This window comes from Triticum urartu, chromosome 7 (assembly GCF_003073215.2).
Source record: "Triticum urartu cultivar G1812 chromosome 7, Tu2.1, whole genome shotgun sequence".
NCBI classification, from domain to species: domain Eukaryota; kingdom Viridiplantae; phylum Streptophyta; class Magnoliopsida; order Poales; family Poaceae; genus Triticum; species Triticum urartu.
In genome coordinates, this window is record NC_053028.1 from 650,160,325 (window position 1) to 650,178,964 (window position 18,640).

The following is an 18,640-nucleotide window of genomic DNA, read 5'->3' on the forward strand; positions in this document are numbered from 1 at the left end:
ATATAACAGCTAGAAAAATTAAAAAAACTGATATTTTTGGCATGAAAGATGTTTGAGTGTGTGATATCCATGTCTTGATGATGTGTGAACATTTGGGTAGCTCTGAGCAAAAAAAAAAATTGGGGTTATTGAGACAGTTAATGTTCACGCGCTATTTCAAACCGATTTTCTCTTTTTTGCCACGAGTTGCTCAGATGTTTGAACACGCTGAAATTTTGCCCGGACATCACGCATTCGAGAGTCTTGGTTGACAAAAAAATTCTATATTTTTTGAATTTTTCTTTATTTTTTTGTTTTTACTGTTCACTGAGTGTAGATGAGCCCGTGTCCAGAAATGAATATTTGCACGTGATTTTCATTTATACCGTACGATGTCATCCTTGATGTGCCATGAAAACAAAATTAACAAGTGGAGAATCTTAGCATGTGCTCGTTCTGTTTCTTTTTGGTCCGCAAATAAGATTTATCATATCAGATCCCTTAATGCCTGGCCAACATTATATATTAAAACATATCAACATTAGTAATATCAAATCAATATAAATTCAAAAATTCAAATATCATTAGATTCATCATGAAATTAATTTTTGTATTATATTTATTTATTTTCATGAAAATACGATCTATACATCAACTCTCAAGGTAATACAAAGAACACCAGAAGTAAAAGTTACATCCAGGTCTATACACCACCTAGCGACGACTAGAAGCACTGGAGCGAGCAGAAGGCGCATCGCCATCATCACCCGTCCCTCATCGGAGCTGGGTAAACATTTCTGTAGTTGACAGTCGGCAAGTCGTCGTGCTAAGGCCACATAGGGCCAGCGCACCAGAATATCAACCGCTGCCGAAAAAGAGAAGCGTTGATCGGAATGATGCAACCTGCAGATATATAGACGCAGAGGAACGGAGACTAGATCCAAGCTGATCCAAGAAGACAAACGCCTACCGGATCCTACGAGATCTGCCGGTGACATACCTCTAGGGCTGAGCCAAGAGGTCCTAGCTCACAATCTTGATGAGTGCTCAATAGTTCGGCTCGTTAAGTTCGTGACTCACCTCTTAGAGAATAGAGCTAATCATCGATTTCAGCTCATTAAGATTAACGAACTACCAAATTTCACAAGTATCTCGTTAAGCTCGTTAGTAACAACACAACACATATTTTCATCTTACGTGACAAAAAAATTGTATCACAGCAGCTCATCTTTTCAATCTAATCTAGATAGGAGGCAACAAACTAGTGTGTTTCCTTTTGTAGTCACAATCTTCCTTCTTAAAAACCGCATTTACACACTCATCATATAGACCGTAATACATAAGAAGTTGTTAACGAGCGCTCGCGAGTTTAATGAGCTTCAAGCAAACCGGGCCAAGCAAGGTTTTCTACTCGTTAATATTAATGTGCCGAGGCTAACGTGTACACGAGCTTAACGAGTCGAGTAGCTTGTTATCCACTCCTACATACCTTCACATGCCCTCTGACGACGCTAAAAGCATCACCAGGACGGGGGCTGGGCAGGGAGAACCTTATTCCATCTTCAGGGTGCCGCCACCGCCTCACCTTCATAATCATGGCACAAACCCTAACTAAACTCAGAAAAATACCTAAAAATGGAGCCCTCTTGCTGGCAAGGAATGGGATTCATCGCGCCTCCATGGTCCTAGGACCATATGAGACAAGGCGAATATATATCCTTCAGTATTTTCGATGTTGATATTTGTATAAATTTGATCAAAATTTATAAGCTTGACCCCCAACAAATTTTACTATAAAATATGCAAGGAAAAAAGAAAACCGAGGGAGTGCTGAATTCAAGATTTTTTTTAGCATCAGTACAAACACAAGCGCTCATATACACGCGCATACACTTATCCCTATGAACGCACACACGCACACCCTATCCCTATGAGCACCTCCGAGAGACTGAGCCGGCATATCATCTTGAGATTTACGAAGTCACCGTAGGCGCCTCGTCGTCGACGGGAACGTCTCCTTTGGCGATTTTCCTCTTACTGATTGTATTGTACTCCTTATACCCGCAAAAAAAAATTGTATTGTACTCGAAGAAACGAGAGACAATCGTCAGAAGGAAAAAGGAGGCTCTGGTCGTATCTCCGGCAGGTCTTCTTTTAACATTCCTTTTTGCGGCCCTGGGAAGACCCCGAGGACAAGTTTTTGGTCCTGTATAAGCATACCCCCGTACGTTCACCGGAGCAAAATAAAACGCGACGAGTCCCCCAACATCGACCGACCTTTACAGCCCGAGGCAAGATCCTCCTGAGAGCAGGTCCAACTCGACCGACCTTTACAGCCCGAGGCAAGATCGATCGCGACCCCAGAAGACCAAAGTACAGGTTCGCCGTTCACGTGCGATCGACACGCGCGACAATGAGCGTCGCCGGCTCAACCGATGCCGCCGGCACGCGGACGGTGTGCATGGCGCTCAAGATCCCGGCGACGACGGCCAGCGGGGACCGGAGCCAAGCCTACATCACGGCCAGGAGGTTCGCCGTGCTCGGCTACGAGTGGCAGATCGACTACCACCCCAACAGCCGCTACCCCTACCACCCCAGTAAAAGCTGGGTGAAGCTCCGCATCAGCCTCGTTCGCACTCCCTCGCCGGACGCCGGCGCCGTCACGGCCTCCTTCACCTTCTGCCTGGTCGATCCCAGCCGCACGCTCAGGCCCTTCCGGGAGGTGGCGGCCAATTGCCCTCGGTTCCGGCAAGGGACATCCCAGGAGGTCCTGCTCGTGTCCCGGGCCGCGCTGGAGGCGTCGGGCTACCTCGCCCGCGACGGCAACTGCTTCCTGCAGTGCAAGGCCGTGCTCTCCCGCGAGACGTACACGTACGGCGGCGACGGAGCCGAGACCGCCATCCATCCCCGTGACCTGGGCCATGACCTCGGCGACCTCCTGAGGAGCCAGAGCGGCGCGGACGTCACCTTCGTCGCCGGCTCGGAGTCCTTCCGCGCGCACAGGTGCGTGCTCGCCGCGCGGTCGCCGGTCTTCGCGGCCGAGTTCGCTGGAAGCCTGATGGAGGAGACCCACGAGGTAAAGGACACGGACGCGGACGCCTTCCGGGCCCTGCTCCGCTTCATCTACACGGACGCGCTGCCGCCACAGCTGGAGAAGATGGGCCGCTGGCCGGACACCGGGAAGGATGGCCAGGAGGCGGTGTCGATGGCGCGGCGTCTGCTCGAGGCCGCCGACCGGTACGGTGTGGAACGACTCAAGGTCATCTGCGAGGAGAAGGTGTGCGCCAGCGTTGGCGTGGGCACCGTCGCGACGGATCTGGTCCTGGCGGAGCGGCGTGGTTACAAGAAGCTCAAGGACAGGTGCATGGAGTTCCTGGTGGGCAGCCCGGCGGACATGCTCGCGGTGGCGGCGGTCGGGGGGTGCAAGCTTCTCGAGGCGACCTGCCCCTCGGTTTTGACTGAGATCCTCACGGCTGTCGCCGCTAGGAGCTGCCAACTCGCACTGGGAGGTGGTGCACTTAGTTAGCTGTGTTGGGTGCAAATTGTGAGAGCGTGGGGGAGGAGGTGTCTGTTTTCTATGAGCACTAGTAGATGACTTCATAATTTTATAATTATGTGTCGATTGTAAAAAGAAAATCAAGGAACTGGCAAATTCACTAATGGGGGTGGCTTCCGGGACGAGGAAAGGAATTTTATAATTAATCCCCCACTTTGATTCCTGTCCCGTTAGCATCTCCGATCCGAGAGTTGGGATGACTCCATGAATAATTACACTGAGCAATTTTGTCACCCCTATAATTTTATAATTTTGTCACTTTAATTTTATAATTTTACAGACGCAAGCGGTCATATATACGTGCATACACTCATCCCTATGAATGCATATATGCACACCGAGAACGTCTCCTCCCACTGAATGCGGATCACCGGAAATTCTAAAATAAATACAGGAATAAATACGAGCACCTAGATTTGAACCCTGGTGGGCTGGGGATACCATAATTCCTCTAACCATCGTGATGTAGACCTTTTTGCATTTGTACTCAGTAAACTGCCATGTCAATTACTATGTTCTCTTGCCATGGCACCTCGTATTTATTTTTGCCATGTTACATAGTCTTGATTTTGTGGAGACAAATTTCACCCAATTTTACAATCTGTAAACTGCCATGTCAATTAGTCGCGATTTGTTATCATGAGACTTGTGATTGGATTAGTTGCCAGGAGTATCGATAGGGTTCACGCATCATCATGGAAAATTTTAGAAATCTTGATAGTTACACGGCAAAATATTTTCACGCACAGCAAATTACTCGTTCAAAACACGGCAGTTTTAATTAAAATACCATGGCATGTTTTGACACGAATGTGCCATGGCATTTTTCTTGTTCATACTTTGCTTTTTAACCTTTTGTGTCTTCTTCACACTCGGCAAATTCCTCATTCAGAACACAGCAATTTTAATTAAAATACCATGGCAATTCTTGATATGAATCTGCCATGGCAATTTTCTCATTTTCATACTTGATTTTCAACTTTTTGTGTTTTTTTCACGGACAGCAAATTCCTTATGCAAAACATGACAATTCTTGATATGAATCTGCCATGGCAATTTCTTGTTTCCATGATTGATTTTCAACATTTTGTGTTTGTTTTCACACACGGCAAATTCCTCATTCAGAACACGGCAAATTTAATTAAAATACAATGGCAATTTTTGATATGAATCAGCCATGGCAATTTTCTTGTTTTCGTATTTGATTTTCAACTTTCTGTGTTTGTTTTCACACACAGCAATTTTAATTAAAATACAACGGCATGTTTTGATACGAATGTGCCAGGCAAGTTTCTTGTTTTCATACTTGATTTTTAACTATTTGCTTTTTTCACACACGACAATTTTATAACCCAAAAAATGTTATTTTTTATAAAAATAGCATGGCAAATTTTGAATATACATTTGCCATGGCATCTTTGAGTCATTTGTTTTTTGTTTTAATCACATACATGGCAATTTTTACCCAAAAGATGCCAATTTTAAGAAAAATAACATGGCAAATTTGAATACGCATTTGCCATGGCAATTTTGAATCATATGTTTTTCTGGTTATTATTCACACACATGGCAATTTTATTTCCCCAAAGATCACAATTTTTATTAAATGATAAAAATAGTATGGTAAATTTGAATATGCATTTGCCATGGCAATTTTGAATCATTTCTTTTTCTGTTATTACTCAGATACATGGAAATTTTATTACCCAAAAGATGGCATTTTTTATAAAAGTACCATGGCAAATTTGAATATGTATTTGCCATGGAAATTTTGATTCATTTGTTCTTTTTTTGTTATTACTAACATACATGCCAATTTTATTACCCAAAAGATGGCAATTTTTATAAAAATAGCATGGCAAATTTGAAATTTTGTTGTTGAAAATACCATGGAAAAATTGAACATGTATTTTTTTACCATGGCAATTTTTGATCAACTTTTTTTAGTACTTCACATTATTCACAATTGTTCTTCAAAAAGCATGGAAAATTTGATAAAAGTAGCATGGCATTTCTGAATATGCACTTGCCATGGCTATTTTGATTTTTTTTGTTGAATATGCACTTGCCCAGATTTTTCAAAGTTCATTTGCATTGCCACTTCTTTTGTTCACAAGCATTTTTGGTGTTTTTCAACATGTTGCTGCCATGGAAAATATCAGTCCAAACAAAAACTATTAGATTTTCAACATCATTCTCCATTAGCACATCATGCCATGTGTTTCTTCTGCATGGTGTATATATATGCATGGCAATTCATATTTAAGTGCCATGGCAAATCTGTCATGTAGTTATCCATTCATCGCACTTTTTATTATACAAAGCATGACACTTATAATTAAAACACTGTGGCAAATATTAACTTGCATTTTTTTGCCATGGCAATTATGTTCATAATATGTGCTACTTCACATACATGGAAAATTCCTCACACAAAAACACGACAATTTTTATTTAAAATAACATGGAATTTTCTTGTTCATATTTCTAATTTCAATCTTTTGTATTTTTCTCACACATGGCAACTTTCGCATACATTATATGGAAACTTAATTAAAAATACCACGACAATTTTAACTTATGAATTTCCCATGGAAATTTAATATATTTTTTGTATAATGGGAATTGCCATATATTTGTTTCTTTTGAGTCAGGAAAAAAACTTTTCGCCCATGGCAATTTTTCTGCTTTTAATAGTTGATCGCATTTTTTCATATCATAGCAAAAACTAGGCTTTAATATGTCAACGCAAAAAAATCTTGGGCTTTTGTTTTGTTTTGTTACTGGGCTTTTTGTCTTTTCTGTGTTACAGGGAAACAACCTGTAGGGGCGACCGGGAGGCCGTTCGGGCATGGGTCTGCTCGTACCGAACGAGATCGTTCGGTAGGAGGCAATGCCCGTTCGGAACGAAACGTTCGGTCGGCACCTGCCACACCGCCTGAAGTTTGGTGGTTATCGGTATCCTTTTTTATATTAAAATCAACTTTATTTTTAAAAATTTAGAAACCATCTACTCTCTCTCTCTCTCTCTCTCTCACACACACACACACACTCACTCACTCACTCACGTTGTGCTCCCATTCCCCTTCTTTTTCTCCCGTCATTTTTAACAGATACTTGTGCCTCACATAGATATAAGCAAAGTAGAGCATGATGTTTGCTTGTTGGTGCACGCACACAAGGTATTTGATGGAATCCTTTAAGTATTTAACTTACTTTGGTCGCCTTTGTTGAAGGTGTTGTATGCTTGTTGATGTGTTGGCCTTCAGTTGTTAGTCTCGGCAATTAGGATGTCAGCCAGACGCGGCGACAACAATACGAGGGCGTTTATCTTTTCTTGATGACATTGTTGCAGAAAAAGTAGATTTACTTGTAATATTTTATTCATATCTTGTAAGGAGTCTAACGTGGTTGCCTATGTTTTGTATTTCATTTGTGGATGTCTTTGTCCTCATTATCTTACATCAACTATAATAAAAATGGCCGTGTGCATCACAATGATGCAGAGGTAGGGGCTCCTACCCAAGAAATTGTCACAAGGATCCCATGTGACAAGTATGATGGTGGCCATAATGTTAAGTTTACCATGATGCTTACATATAATGGCCACCACACTCACAAATTTGGATGAATCAGTTAACTAGACCCTTAGAATGTCGTAGCAACGCAGTTGAGGACGACCCTGAAGAAAGGCTAGCGGCGTCGGTGTTGACCAATGAAGAGCGAGCACAACTGGAGCTGCACGTGGAGCTATCAATGGAGAAGGCCTCATATGGGCCAGAGGATGATGTGGGGTCCGGCACAGTCCACATGTGCAGCGCGAGCGCTGGTAGCCTCACCTCGTCGGACTGCAGGACGTGCATGGCCTGGGCAACGGACGGCCGCTTGCTCCGGTCTGGGTGCGCGCACCAGAGCCCAACGACGAGCACCCTCACCATCCACCGGTCATTGGCCTCGTCACCCCTCAGCCGCTCATCCACCGCGCCGAGGATCATGTTCCTGCCGTATAGTCCCCACACCCACCTGACCAGTGTGAAGGATTTCCCCGCGGTCTCCATCACCGGCCGCCGGCCAGATACGATCTCCAAGAGGACGACACTGAAGCTGTAAACGCCCGACTCGGTGCACGGTCGACGCGTGTTGACGAACTCCGGGTCGATGTAGACTACGGTGCCGAGCACGGCCTTGGTGGTCTGCAGCAACCCCGTGTCGTGGTCCACGAGCCGGGCTAAACCGAAGTCCCCGAGCTTGGTGCTCATGGATGAGTCAAGCATGATGTTGCCGGGCTTAATGTCGTTGTGCACGATGCACTGCTCCCACTCTCCATGGAGGTAGTGTAGCGCAGATCCCAAGCCAAGGATTATCTTGTACCTCTGTGGCCATGTCAGATACTTGCCGTCCTTGCTGTAGAGGTGCCTGTCTAGGCTGCCCTCTGTGACGAGCTCGTAGACAAGCAGAAGACCCTTGTGGTTGTCGCACCAACCCAACAGTTGCACAAGGTTTCGATGCTTCAATCTGCTGATGATCCTCTCCTCGGCCTCGAACTCCTTCCTCCCATGCGCCGATGACTCCGCCAACAACATCTTGACCGCCACCGCACGATGGTCGGTGGTTGCGGGTGTGAGCGTGAGATGACCCCGGTAAACGCTACCGAAGCCGCCTCGCCCGAGCTTCTCCTCCTCCGCGAAGTGTTTTGTTGCCGCAACCAGCTCGAGGTAGGTGTACCGTCTGGGACCGCCGGCAGCCACACCTCTCTCGAGATCAGCTCTGTTGACACACCGTTCTTGGATGTCCTTATTTGCTCTCATTTTCTTGCGGCGCCGCCATAGCACCACGGCCGCACGCACTAATAAAAAGGAGAAATGGGACTAGCACGGATAGTAGGATCATTACTAACTTTTTGTGGTTGTTCCTAGTCGGAAGAGGAGGTAGAGTGGAGCTAAATGACCATGACAGTATCTGGTGCAGCTCGGAGGCGTCGCCGGTCGTGGTGGAGAAGCCGGCAGCGACCTCCTCCGGTAAGCATCTGCGCTAGACCTGGCCATCCTCCAGGCCAGGCCGGGCCTGACCAAGCCCGAGGTAGAAAACTCAGGCCCGAGCCCGGCCCGGCCCGACCGCCGGGCCTAGTTTTCAGGCCCGAGCCCGGCCCATCACAGCAAAAACACACCGGGCCTCTTCAGTAAATGGCAGAAACAGTGGGCCCAGGCCTGGCCCAACCTAGCCTTCGGGCTCAAATCCTAGTCCCAGGCCCGGCCCGGGAGCAGCGTCGGGCCGGGCTTTTTCGGGTCAGTACGGGCCGGGCTGTTCGGGCCGGGTGGCCCATGGCCAGGACTAATCTGTGCTGAGATCGACGGTTGCATTGACCTGGTACAAGGCATCGTCGATGAGGAGATAAACGGCCAGCATCCGGGACTCGTTATGGTACCTCACAGTGGCCTCCATAACATAGGATGACGTGAGGTTCCTGCCCGGCCTCGTCCTCGTGTCCGTGGACGCCACGAAGTTGACGGAGCTGATGTTGCTGCCGATATGGTTGCCGTTGATGTCGGCATAGTGCGAGTTGCGGAGAGTGTCAAACTCCACGGCCACGACGCGGGTGCGACCCGTCCTGTTTGTTGGGTAACGTAGTAATTTCAAAAAAATTCCTACGCACACGCAAGATCATGGTGATGCATAGCAACGAGAGGGGAGAGTGTAATCTACGTACCCTTGTAGATCAACAGCGGAAGCGTTATGACAACGCAGTTGATGTAGTCGTACGTCTTCACGGCCCGACCGATCAAGCACCGAAACTACGACACCTCCGAGTTCTAGCACACGTTCAGCTCGATGACGATCCCCGGACTCCGATCCAGCAAAGTGTCGGGGAAGAGTTCCGTCAGCACGACGGCGTGGTGACGATCTTGATGTACTACCGTCGCAGGGCTTCGCCTAAGCACCGCTACAATATTATCGAGGACTATGGTGAAAGGGGGCACCGCACACGGCTAAGAATATGATCACGTGGATCAACTTTTTTTTCTCTAGGGGTGCTCCCTACCTCCGTATATAAAGGATCAAAGGGGGGGTGCGGCCGGCCAGGAGAGGGCGCGCCAGGAGGAGTCCTACTCCCTCCGGGAGTAGGAATCCCCCCTTTCCTAGTTGGAATAGGATTCGGGAGGAGGGGAAAGAGGAGAGAGAGAAGGAAGGGGGGCGCCGGCCCCCTCTCCTTGTCCTATTCGGACTAGGGGGAGGGGCGCACGGCCCAGCCCTGGCCACCTCTCCTCTCTTCCACTAAGGCCCACTAAGGCCCATATACCTCCCGGGGGGTTCCGGTAACCTCCCGGTACTCCGGTAAAATCCCGATTTCACCCGGAACACTTCCGATATCCAAATATAGGCTTCCAATATATCAATCTTTATGTCTCGACCATTTCGAGACTCCTCGTCATGTCCGTGATCACAACCGGGACTCCGAACAAACTTCGGTACATCAAAATGCATAAACTCATTAATATAACTGTCATCGAAACCTTAAGCGTGCGGACCCTACGGGTTCGAGAACAATGTAGACATGACCGAGACATGTCTCCGGTCAATAACCAATAGCGGAACCTGGATGCTCATATTGGCTCCTACATATTCTACGAAGATCTTTTATCGGTCAGACCGCATAACAACATACGTTGTTCCCTTTGTCATCGGTATGTTACTTGCCCGAGATTCGATCGTCGGTATCTCAATACCTAGTTCAATCTCGTTACCGGCAAGTCTCTTTATTCGTTCCGTAATACATCATCTCACAACTAACTCATTAGTTTCAATGCTTGCAAGGCTTATGTGATGTGCATTACCGAGAGGGCCCAGAGATACCTCTCCGATAATCGGAGTGACAAATCCTAATCTCGAAATACGCCAACCCAACATGTACCTTTGGAGACACCTGTAGAGCATCTTTATAATCACCCAGTTACGTTGTGACGTTTGGTAGCACACAAAGTCATAGGAACATGTATAAGTCATGAAGAAAGCAATAGCAACATACTAAACGATCAGGTGCTAAGCTAATGGAATGGGTCATGTCAATCACATCATTCTCCTAATAATGTGATCCCGTTAATCAAATGACAACACATGTCTATGGTTAGGAAACATAACCATCTTTGATTAAGGAGCTAGTCAAGTAGAGGCATACTAGTGACGTTTAGTTTGTCTATGTATTCACACAAATATTATGTTTCCGGATAATAAAATTCTAGCATGAATAATAAACATTTATCATGAAATAAGGAAATAAATAATAACTTTATTATTGCCTCTAGGGCATATTTCCTTCAGTCTCCCACTTGCACTAGAGTCAATAATCTAGTTCACATCGCCATGTGATCTAACATCAATAGTTCACATCTTTATGTGGTTAAGACACATAGTTCACATCGATATGTGACCAACACCCAAAGGGTTTACTAGAGTCAGTAATCTAGTTCACATCGCTTATGTGATTAACACCCAATGAGTACTAAGGTGTGATCATGTTTTGCTTGTGAGATAATCTTAGTCAACGGGTCTGTCACATACAGATCCGTAAATTTTGCGAATTTCTATGTCTACAATGCTCTACACGGAGCTACTTTAGCTAATTGCTCCCACTTTCAATATGTATCCAGATGAAGACTTAGAGTCATCCGGACCAGTGCCAAAACTTGTATCGACGTAACCCTTTTACGACGAACCTTTTGTCACCTCCATAATTGAGAAACATATCCTTATTCCACTAAGGATAATTTTAACCGCTGTCCAGTGATCTACTCTTAGATCACTATTGTACTCCCTTGCTTAACACAGTGTAGGGTATACAATAGATCTGGTACACAGCATGGCATACTTTATAGAACCTACGGCTGAGGCATAGGGAATGACTTTCATTCTCTTTCTATCTTCTGCCGTGGTCGGGCTTTGAGTCTTACTCAATTTCACACCTTGTAACACAGCCAAGAACTCTTTCTTTGACCGTTCCAATTTTTAAACTACTTCAAAATATTGTCAAGGTATGTACTCATTGAAAAAAACTTATCAAGCGTCTTGATCTATCTCTATAGATCTTGATGCTTAATATGTAAGCAGCTTCACCGAGGTCTTTCTTTGAAAAACTCTTATTCAAGTATCCCTTTATGCTATCCAGAAATTCTATATCATTTCCAATTAGTAATATGTCATCCACATATAATATCAGAAATGCTACAGAGCTCCCACTCACTTTCTTGTAAATACAGACTTCTCCAAAAGTCTGTATAAAACCAAATGCTTTGATCACACTATCAAAGCGTTTATTCCAACTCCGAGAGGCTTGCACCAGTCCATAAATGGATCGCTAGAGCTTGCACACTTTGTTAGATCCCTTTGGATTGATAAAACCTTCTGGTTGCATCATATACAACTCTTCTTCCAGAAATCCATTCAGGAATGCAGTTTTGACATCCATCTGCCAAATTTCATAATCATAAAATGCGGCAATTGCTAACATGATTCGGACAGACTTAAGCATCTCTACGGGTGAGAAGGTCTCATCGTAGTCAATCCCTTGAACTTGCCGAAAACCTTTTGCGACAAGTCGAGCTTTGTAGACAGTAATATTACCGTCAGCGTCCGTCTTCTTCTTGAAGATCCATTTATTCTCAATTGCTTGCCGATCATTGGGCAAGTCAACCAAAGTCCATACTTTGTTCTCATACATGGATCCCATCTCAGATTTCATGGCTTCAAGCCATTTTGCGGAATCTAGGCTCACCATCACTTTTTCATAGTTCGTAGGTTCATCATGATCTAGTAGCATGACTTACAGAACAGGGTTACCGTACCACTCTGGTGCGGATCTTACTCTGGTTTACCTACGAGGTTTGGTAGTAACTTGTTCTGAAGTTACATGATCATCATCATTAGCTTCCTCACTAATTGGTGTAGGTGTCGCAGAAACAGATTTATGTGATGAACTACTTTCCAATAAGGGAGCAGGTACAGCTACCTCATCAAGTTCTACTTTCCTCCCACTCACTTCTTTCGAGAGAAATTCCTTCTCTAGAAAGGATCCATTCAAAGCAACGAATATCTTGCCTTCGGATCTGTGATAGAAGGTGTACCCAACATTTTCTTTTGGTTATCCTATGAAGACGCACTTCTTTGATTTGGGTTTGAGCTTATCAGGTTGAAACTTTTTCACATAAGCATTGCAACCTCAAACTTTAAGAAACGACAGCTTAGGTTTCTTGCCAAACCATAGTTCATACGGTGTCGTTTTAACGGATTTAGATGGTGCCCTATTTAACGTGAATGCAGCCGTCTCTAATGCATAACCCCAAAACGATAGTGGTAGATCGGTAAGAGACATCATAGATCGCACCATATCTAATAAAGTACGGTTATGACGTTCGGACACACCATTACATTGTGGTGTTCGAGGTGGCGTGAGTAGTGAAACTATTTCACATTGTTTTTAACTGAAGGCCAAACTCGTAACTCAAATACTCTTCTCTACGATCAGATTATAGAAACTTTATTTTCTTGTTACGATGATTTTTCACTTCACTCTAAAATTCTTTGAACTTTTCAAATGTTTCAGACTTATGTTTCATCAAGTAGATATACTCATATCTGCTCAAATCATTTGTGAAGATCAGAAAATAATGATACTTGTCGCGAGCCTCAATATTCATTGGACCACATACATCAGTATGTATGATTTCCAACAAATCTGTTGCTCGCTCCATTGTTCCGAAGAACAGAGTCTTAGTCATCTTGCCCATGAGGCATGGTTCGCAAGTATCAACTGATTCATAATCAAGTGATTCCAAAAGCCCATCAGCATGGAGTTTCTTCATGCGCTTTACACCAATATGACCTAAACGGCAGTGCCACAAATAAGTTGCACTATTATTATTAACTCTGCATCTTTTGGTTTCAATATTATGATTATGTGTATCACTACGATCGAGATCCAACGAACTATTTTCATTGGGTGTGTAACCATATAAGGTTTTATTCATGTAAACAGAACAACAATTTATTCTCTTACTTAAATGAATAACCGTATTACAATAAACATGATCAAATCATATTCATACTCAACGGAAACACCAAATAACACTTATTTAGGTTCAACACTAATCCCGAAATTATAGGGAGTGTGCGATGATGATCATATCAATCTTAGAACCACTTCCAACACACATCGTCACTTCACCCTTAACTAGTCTCTGTTTATTCTGCAACTCCCATTTCGAGTTACTAATCTTAGCAAATGAGCTAGTATTAAATACTGAGGGGTTGCTATAAACACTAGTAAAGTACACATCAATAACATGTATATCAAATATACTTATGTTCACTCTGCCATCCTTCTTATCCGCCAATCACTTGGGGTAGTTCCGCTTTCAGTGACCAGTCCCTTTGAAGTAGAAGCACTTAGTCTCAAGCTTAGGACTAGACTTGGGCTTCTTCACTTGAGCAGCAACTTGCTTGCCATTCTTCTTGAAGTTCCCCTTCTTCCCTTTGCCCTTTTCTTGAAACTAGTGGTCTTGTCAACCATCAACACTTGATATTTTTCTTGATTTCTACCTTCATCGATTTCATCATCATGAAAAGCTCGGGAGTCGTTTTCGTCATCCCTTGCATACTATAGTTCATCACGAAGTTCTACTAACTTGGTGATGGTGATTAGAGAATTTTGTCAATCACTATCTTATCTGGAAGATTAACTCCCACTTGATTCAAGCGATTGTAGTACCCAGACAATCTGAGCACATGCTCACTAGTTGAGCGATTCTCCTCCATCTTTTAGCTATAGAACTTGTTGGAGATTTCATATCTCTCAACTCGGGTATTTGCTTGAAATATTATCTTCAACTCCTGGAACATCTCATATGGTCCATGACTTTCAAAACGTCTTTGAAGTCCCGATTCTAAGCCATTAAGCATGGTGCACTAAACTATCAAGTAGTCATCATATTGAGCTAGCCAAACGTTCATAACGTCTGCATTCGCTCCTGCAATAGGTCTGTCACCTAGCGGTGCATCAAGGACATAATTCTTCTGTGCAGCAATGAGGATAAACCTCAGATCACGGATCCAATCCGCATCATTGCTACTAACATCTTTCAATACAACTTTCTCTAGGAACATATCAAAATAAACACAGGGAAGCAACAACGCGAGCTATTGATCTACAACATGATTTACAAAATACTACCAGGACTAAGTTCATGATAAATTTAAGTTCAATTAATCATATTACTTAAGAACTCCCACTTAGATAGACATCCCTCTAATCCTCTAAGTGATCACGTGATCCAAATCAACTAAATCATGTCCGATCATCACGTGAGATGAAGTAGTTTCATTGGTGAACACCACTATGTTGATCATATCTACTATATGATTCACGCTCGACCTTTCGGTCTCCGTGTTCCGAGGCCATATCTGTATATGCTTTGGCTCGTCAAGTATAACCTGAGTATTCTGCGTGTGCAACTGTTTTGCACCCGTTGTATTTGAACGTAGAGCCTATCACACCCGATCATCACGTGGTGTCTCAGCACGAAGAACTTTCGCAACGGTGCATACTCAGGGAGAACACTTCTTGATAATTAGTGAGAGATCATCTTAAAATGCTACCGTCAATCAAAGCAAGATAAGATGCATAAAAGATAAACATCACATGCAATCAATATAAGTGATATGATATGGCCATCATCATCTTGTGCTTGTGATCTCCATCTTCGAAGCACCGTCATGATCACCATCGTCACCGGCGCGACACCTTGATCTCCATCGTAGCATCGTTGTCGTCTCGCCAATCTTATGCTTCCACGACTATCGCTACCACTTAGTGATAAAGTAAAGCATTACAGCGCGATTGCATTGCATACAATAAAGCGACAACCATATGGCTCCTGCCAGTTGCCGATAACTCGGTTACAAAACATGATCATCTCATACAATAAAATTTAGCATCATGTCTTGACCATATCACATCACAACATGCCCTGCAAAAACAAGTTAGACGTCCTCTACTTTGCTGTTGCAAGTTTTACGTGGCTGCTACGGGCTTAAGCAAGAACCAATCTTACCTACGCATCAAAACCACAACGATAATTTGTCAAGTTGGTGTTGTTTTAACCTTCGCAATGACCGGGCGTAGCCACACTTGGTTCAACTAAAGTTGGAGAAACTGTCACCCGCTAGCCACCTTTGTGCAAAGCACGTCGGGAGAACCGGTCTCGCGTAAGCGTACGCGTAATGTTGGTCCGGGCCGCTTCGTCTAACAATACTGCCGAACCAAAGTATGACATGCTGGTAAGAAGTATGACTTATATCGCCAACAACTCACTTGTGTTCTACTCGTGCATATAACATCAACACATAAAACCTAGGCTCGGATGCCACTGTTGGGTAACGTAGTAATTTCAAAAAAATTCCTACGCACACGCAAGATCATGGTGATGCATAGCAACGAGAGGGGAGAGTGTAATCTGCGTACCCTTGTAGATCGACAGCGGAAGCGTTATGACAACGCGGTTGATGTAGTCGTACGTCTTCACGGCCCGACCGATCAAGCACCGAAACTACAGCACCTCCGAGTTCTAGCACACGTTCAGCTCGATGACGATCCCCGGACTCCGATCCAGCAAAGTGTCGGGGAAGAGTTCCGTCAGCACGACGGCGTGGTGACGATCTTGATGTACTACCGTCGCAGGGCTTCGCCTAAGCACTGCTACAATATTATCGAGGACTATGGTGGAAGGGGGCACCGCACACGGCTAAGAATATGATCACGTGGATCAACTTTTTTTTCTCTAGGGGTGCTCCCTGCCTCCATATATAAAGGATCAAAGGGGGGGGGGTGCGGCCGGCCAGGAGAGGGCGCGCCAGGAGGAGTCCTACTCCCTCCGGGAGTAGGATTCCCCCCTTTCCTAGTTGGAATAGGATTCAGGAGGAGGGGAAAGAGGAGAGAGAGAAGGAAGGGGGGCGCCGGTCCCCCCCTCTCCTTGTCCTATTCGGACTAGGGGGGAGGGGCGCGCGGCCCAGCCCTGACCACCTCTCCTCTCTTCCACTAAGGCCCACTAAGGCCCATATACCTCCCGGGGGGTTCCGGTAACCTCCCGGTACTCCGGTAAAATCCCGATTTCACCCGGAACACTTCCGATATCCAAATATAGGCTTCCAATATATCAATCTTTATGTCTCGACCATTTCGAGACTCCTCGTCATGTCCGTGATCACATCCGGGACTCCGAACAAACTTCGGTACATCAAAATGCATAAACTCATAATATAACTGTCATCGAAACCTTAAGCGTGCGGACCCTACGGGTTCGAGAACAATGTAGACATGACCGAGACATGTCTTCGGTCAATAACTAATAGCGGAACCTGGATGCTCATATTGGCTCCTACATATTCTACGAAGATCTTTTATCGGTCAGACCGCATAACAACATACGTTGTTCCCTTTGTCATCGGTATGTTACTTGCCCGAGATTCGATCGTCGGTATCTCAATACCTAGTTCAATCTCGTTACCGGCAAGTCTCTTTACTCGTTCCGTAATACATCATCTCACAACTAACTCATTAGTTGCAATGCTTGCAAGGCTTATGTGATGTGCATTACCGAGAGGGCCCAGAGATACCTCTCCGACAATCGGAGTGACAAATCCTAATCTCGAAATACGCCAACCCAACATGTACCTTTGGAGACACCTATAGAGCACCTTTATAATCACCCAGTTACGTTGTGACGTTTGGTAGCACACAAAGTGTTCCTCCGGTAAACGGGAGTTGCATAATCTCATAGTCATAGGAACATGTATAAGTCATGAAGAAAGCAATAGCAACATACTAAACGATCGGGTGCTAAGATAATGGAATGGGTCATGTCAATCACATCATTCTCCTAATAATGTGGTCCCGTTAATCAAATGACAACACATGTCTATGGTTAGGAAACATAACCATCTTTGATTAATGAGCTAGTCAAGTAGAGGCATACTAGTGACGTTTAGTTTGTCTATGTATTCACACAAGTATTATGTTTCCGGATAATACAATTCTAGCATGAACAATAAAAATTTATCATGAAATAAGGAAATAAATAATAACTTCATTATTACCTCTAGGGCATATTTCCTTCACTGTTGGTGAAGGCCGGGAGGAGGCCGAGGCCGCCGCCTTTGCTGCTGGGCGAGATCTCTGAAGGGAAATGCGCAACGAAGAAGGCCATCCCGTCACATCCTGTCCCCGTCAGGTCGGCCTTCTCCAGCATGATTCAGAAGGAGGAGTTGGCGGTGAAGCTGGCCATCTCGCCGGTGACGCAGTTCCACAGCGGCACTTTGTGTCTTTACGACGCCCGGCCGACACAACTCAGGACGTTTTTTGTCAGCTCGAGCATGCATCGCCGACCAGGTCGACCCATGAGCCGACGCTGGGGTCGGAGAAGTCGAGGTTGAAGGAGAGCGAGAAGGCCCAGCGAGGCACGTAGTAGAGGTGTAGCAGCAGCACCAGGACTAGGGTGGTAGGAGTAGGACGATGGCAGGAGCCTATCGCTTAGACTAGCCACGGTGGGAGTAACTTCAGCAGTAACATCGAGTCCAACTCAGCAAAATTGCTTATGTGGCAATGAGTTAATGAGAAGAGAGATAGTTTGAATAAATTAGCTAGTTACTGTAACATCACATCTCCCAATGCAATATGAGTCTATAACCTAATAAATAAAACTTTGCATGACACCACACTTATGTTACTACCTCCATCCGGGTTTTTAAGTCCCACAGACCAAAACGCATGGACCAAGGCGCTCTCTGTTGTACCTGCGCTGAGATATGGAGCGGCCAATAAGCTTCGTGCAGTAGTCACTACATGCATCGAATTCCTTCACACGCGTGCATTCCTAGTACTCCCTCCGGTCCTTTTTAGTTCGTATATTAGATTTGTCTGAAGTCAATCCTCGTAAAGTTTGACCAACTTCATAGAAAAAAATATCAACATTCACAATGTGAAATCAATACCAGTTTATGCATTAGGACTTAAATTTTCATATTGTATAACTTTAGCATGATAGATGTTAATATTTTTTC

General features: G+C 44.7%; 1 protein-coding gene and 1 pseudogene across 1 annotated transcript; one reads left to right on the top strand and one right to left on the bottom strand.

Moving 5' to 3' along the window:
- Positions 1–1,937: 1,937 nt before the first annotated feature.
- On the top strand, positions 1,938–3,667 carry LOC125523952 (BTB/POZ and MATH domain-containing protein 1-like). The gene has a single exon (XM_048689024.1). It carries the CDS (start codon positions 2,393–2,395, stop codon positions 3,503–3,505), a length of 1,113 nt encoding a protein of 370 aa, XP_048544981.1. The 5' UTR covers positions 1,938–2,392; the 3' UTR covers positions 3,506–3,667.
- A 3,500-nt stretch (positions 3,668–7,167) lies between these two features.
- On the bottom strand, positions 7,168–18,428 carry LOC125519291 (annotated as a pseudogene).
- Positions 18,429–18,640: the final 212 nt, after the last annotated feature.